Raw genomic sequence first — 4,785 nt, 5'->3', positions numbered from 1 at the left:
AAAGATGAGATGTGATGGAGATGAGATGAGTTGATGATGTGACCCATTTTTTGTGTTTGGTAGCAGATGATATGAGATGAGTTGTGGGATGAAAATAATATTTTATTGGATGTTGAAGTGAGTTTTAGGGATGGAAATGGATGAAAATAATATTTTATTGATTTTCATGCACCCTTTTCCTTTTCTTGATTTTTAGGAAACCAACCAAACAACCCCTTAAAAGAAAAACGATAAGGGAAAACCCCTTAAAAGAAAAACGATAAGGGAAAATGTTAAGTATTGAGTGATGTAACAAATCTAAACTTTTAGTAAGTAATGTTAAACTCAGCACTAGATTTGCAATCATACCAGCACCAGTGCACCATAACCCATTAGAACCCCGCAATTAAGCGTACTTGGATCAGAGTAGTATTAGAATGAGTGACAGCCGGGAAGTCCTCATGTTGCACCTCTTCTTTAAAAGCCCATGAAAAAAATAGAGCCAGTGATCATAAATGGGTGTGGAATCTTTGTTGAAAATTTTAATTGAAGGTGTTTGTGGAAAAAAAAAAAATAAAACACAAACGAAGGCGTTTCGAAAAGTTTTCCCCTGATATATACACTCTCCTATGGTTTTAGATGCACTTCTTTGTCGCTTTGGTGGTAGCTACTTCTCAGGGAGTTCGTGGGATGATGGGGACTTCACCAAACAACTGCATTTTATTTATTATTATTTAATTAATTCCTTCTTTCTCCTTCTTCTTCAATTCTTCTTCTCACTTTTTAGAGTTTAGACTCTCAATCTCCAACCCACCTCTCGGAATTACGATGATGCCATCTAAGCCCAGGTCAAAGCTTCTTCCTCTCACTGGATCTGTTGGAATCTGTACATTGTTTTCATTTTATTGCGAGATGAATTTTTTTCGATGTTTTTGGGGCTTTTGGGTGTGTTTCTCAATTGGGTGTTGCCCCATTTTTGATAATTTTATCTCTATGGTTTGTCTGTTATATAATTTGTTTGCCTGACCCCCTGTGTTGATTTTTTGGGCCGCCGACAGTCCATTTTTGTTGAATTTTCTCCTAAATTTCTTCTCTTTGCCTACAAGATGTTGTATTTTTTTTGATTTTGGGTGCTTTTTGATTTATTTTCGATCTGGGTTTATCTCTGACCCCGGTGTTAATTTTCTGTGCTGCCGACAGTCAAAATTTATTGAATTTCCTGCTAATTCTCTCGTCTTTGTTTGCAAGATGTTTTCTTTTTTATTTTGTCTGGCTTTTGTGTGATTCTGTCTATACCTGGCTTAATCTCATTTTGGAAAACCGGTTAATTTTCTTTTTGAAAATTCAGGTGAATTTCCGCGCAATGAGTTCGATCATTTGTTGAAATCAGTAAATGTCTCCAGTGTTGCCAATTTTATTGATTATGCTACACTGTTGTAGGCTATTGTCGGTTGATTAAAATCTATTTCAATTTTCTTAACAAGATGGACAAAAATTATTGCGCATACTTTTGCTCATGATAGTGACGCACAATGCTCTTTTGATTTCTTCTGTAGTTGATCTAGATTCAATATGAACTTTTTTATTTTTATTTTTGCTTCTAGTGTTTCCTGTATCTAATAGGTTCATAGTTATTTGATCAAAATGTCTCTTAATTACTAGACGCTAACTCAGTTTATGATGTGATATATGCCCGTATTTTGTCACAACTATCTGTAATTTTGGTCATATGGATTGAGTTCCTGAGATTTGGATCTTGAACAGATCTGGCCTGTCTGATACCTCAAACAATAAGCCTCCACAAGCAACCCCTAAAGCAGTGAAAACTGGTCGAAATGGTTCTACAAAATCAGACTCTGGCGCTCCACCTCTTCAAAAATCACGCAGCACGCCAAAATCAGTTGAATCGAAGCCTAAGATTGAGCGTAAAGCACCTAAATCTAGAAGCATTACACCTGATGTAAGAAACTCTACCTGCAATTTTGTTCAATATGCAAATTTCATCATAAAATTTAATGTATTTGTTTTCTGGTTTTTTTGATGTTAGAAACAACCAAGAACACCCAAGGGACCCTCGGAGTTACAAGCCCAAGAAGATCTCAAGAAGGCAAAGGATCAGTTAGCCGCTTCTGAGCAGGAGAAGGCTCGAGCTGAGGAAGAACTGAAGGATGCAAAAAGATTGGCCGACGAGGCCAATGAGAAGCTCAAGGAGGCTCTTGCTGCTCTGAAGAAGGCCGAGGAGAGCTCAGAGATTGAGAAGTTTAGAGCAGTTGAATTGGAGCAAACTAGCATCGAATCATCTAAGAAGAAGGAAGAGGCATGGGGAAAAGAAATTGATGACATAAAAAGGAAGCATTCTTTAGATGTTGAGGCTTTGTTGTCCAAAACCGAGGAGCTGGAAAAGGTTAAGAATGAGTTAGAGGCAACTACCTCGGCTAAGATTTCTGCCCTTAGCCAAGCTGAAGATGCAATGAAAACTGCAGAAAAGAATGCTGATAAAGTAGAGCTCCTCTCTGGTGAGGTTACTCGTTTAAAATCTTTGCTAGACTCCAAGTTTGATAGCACGAATGGAGATACTGCTAAGATAATAAATAAATTGGATTCCGAGAATGATTCATTGAAGTATGAACTTGAAATTGCCAAGCAATCAGAGGAGAAGTTGGTTATCATGGAAACATTGATCGAAAGGCTCAGCAATGAGGCAGACAATGCAAAGAATGCGGAACTCGAGTCCCTTAAGTTAGTCGATGAGTGGAAGAAGAAAGCAGAATCCTTGGAAACTCAGTTGATGGAAGCTAGGGAATCTGAGAAATCCTCGCTGGAGTCTCTAGATTCAGCGAAGAAACAACTGGAGGAGTGGAATGCTTCATTACAAGATTCTAAGTTTGAGACTGCTGCTCTTAGACAGAAGGTAGAGCTATTGGAGGATCGATTGGAGGAGGCCAACGAAGCTGAGAAGTCATCATCAAAGCAGTTGGAGGAGCTCAATGCTTCACTGCAGGATGCTGAGTCTGAGGCTGCTGTTCTTAGAGGAAAGGTAGAGTCTTTGGAGATCGAGGTGGCTGATGTGAAGAAGGCAGAACTGAACTCGAGAAACTTCACTGATGAGTGGAAGAAGAAAGCGGAGCTCTTGGAAGTTCAGTTAGCAGAAGCCAACAAATTTACGGAGTCATCATCAGATTCACTTGCTTCAGTTACAAAACAACTGGAGGACAGTAATTCTTCCCTGCAAGATGTTTTATCTGAGAATGCTGGTTTAAGGGTGAAGATAGAGTCACTAGAGATTGAGCTCAACCGTCATAAAGAAAAAGCAAGTGAGATGAGTAAAGAAGTCGAAGATTTGAAATCTGATATTCAAGCTCTCGAGAAGGAGAAGGTTGCAGCTGCTGATGCTGCAAGTTTCTCTGGGGAAAGGCAAAAACTTCTGAAAGAGTTAGAGATTGCAAGAGAGGAGGAGGAGAAGGCTAAAAAGGCTATGGAGGGTTTAGCTTCAGCTTTGCATGAGATGTCTGTTGAGGCTAGAGAAACTCAAGAAAGGCTTTTCGCGAAACGAGTTGAACATGAAAATGCCCTTGCTCAGGTCGAGCAATTGAGATCAGCTATCAGGAACACCGAGGAGAATTATGAGGTTATGCTTGATGAAGCAAGATATGAGATCGTTTGTCTGAAGAAAGCCATTGAGAAACTTGAGACTGAAGAAACCCAAGACTTTAATTTCGAAAAATTAGATAATGGAGTGGAGGTTGTGAAGGAACATGGAGAGAACATGGTTGCAAAGGAAGCTGTTGAAGAAGTAAAGAAGATCGATGAAAATGGTGAGCTATCAAACAGTGAAAAAGAGTATGATTTGCTACCAAACTCCAAGGAAATTCCGATGGAGAGCGTTAATGGGAGCGTAGAAGAAAAACTTGTTAACGGGAGCATAGAAGAAAAACCCAAATCAGGAGAAGATCTGAATGAAGAAGAGATTAGAAAAGGGCATCAATATCTATGGGAGGAAGAACCAGTAGAAGTGGAAGTGAAGATGTTGGAAGGTTATAAATGTGTGGATAATGAGAAGGACACGGAGAATGAGGAGGAAGCTCTTGATGAAGATTTGGACCTGAAGAATGAGGGCGGTAGCTTCGACAATACAAATGGATTGCCATCAGAGATCAATGAAGATGGGGGGCAGCGACAGCAGCAGCAAAAGAAGAAGAAGCACTTCTTTAAGTTTATGTTGAAGAAAAAGAGTCCTCAGAAGTAACTGTGGAATTGAGAATTCGGGTATTTTGTTTTAAGTGCCTTCCAAAAGTTTGTAAACAATAGGGAATTTGTATCTAAAAAAAGTCTTGTTATTTGATATTTGTTTCTTTAGCATTGGTTTATATGTGTAATAAGTACTTTGATCTGAATTTTATTCTTTCACACATTATTTCTTGTCCAATGCGGTGGGGGCTGATTCTTAATAAATGGTATAAACATGGCCTTTTGCTTGTTTTTTTTTTAAATCTGGAGCTTAATTCTGTGGAAAAATTTGCAGTCAAAATATCAAACCGATGAATCCAATTGTAATTAATCTCTCATTTATCTCTTTATGTACCTATATCGGACTTAGACTAGAAATCAGTGTTGGCATTGGGTCCATTCTGTGCATCATACTTTCAGAAACCTTGTTTAAATATTTTTAGTGGGAAATTTATATGTTGGGTCTGTTGCTCTCTTAAACTTCACATTCTCATTAGTAAAATCTCTTTCATACAAAGGCCAGGCTTGTTTGAACCAGGAAAGTGCCTCTGTGTGTATTCTTCCTTTATGCGCTCATAT

At 38.6% G+C, this 4,785-nt stretch overlaps 1 protein-coding gene across 1 annotated transcript; it reads left to right on the top strand.

Annotated features, from left to right (window-relative positions):
- On the top strand, positions 628–4,393 carry LOC109851606 (WEB family protein At3g02930, chloroplastic-like). Its single transcript, XM_020421839.1, has 3 exons — positions 628–827; positions 1,744–1,939; positions 2,027–4,393. The coding sequence occupies exons 1-3, from the start codon at positions 808–810 to the stop codon at positions 4,223–4,225; spliced, it is 2,415 nt and encodes an 804-aa protein (XP_020277428.1). The 5' UTR covers positions 628–807; the 3' UTR covers positions 4,226–4,393.

The sequence above is a fragment of the Asparagus officinalis genome, chromosome 8 (genome assembly GCF_001876935.1).
Source record: "Asparagus officinalis chromosome 8, Aspof.V1, whole genome shotgun sequence".
NCBI classification, from domain to species: Eukaryota; Viridiplantae; Streptophyta; class Magnoliopsida; order Asparagales; family Asparagaceae; genus Asparagus; species Asparagus officinalis.
The sequence above is the reverse complement of the archived record's forward strand: the minus strand, read 5'-3'. Positions and strand labels throughout refer to the sequence as shown.

Coding starts and splice junctions, on each gene's coding strand:
- LOC109851606 (XM_020421839.1), top strand. CDS start 808: ATGATGCCATCTAAGCCCAG. Junction 828..1,743: donor ATGATGCCATCTAAGCCCAG/GTCAAAGCTTCT, acceptor GATCTTGAACAG/ATCTGGCCTGTCTGATACCT. Junction 1,940..2,026: donor CTAGAAGCATTACACCTGAT/GTAAGAAACTCT, acceptor TTTTGATGTTAG/AAACAACCAAGAACACCCAA.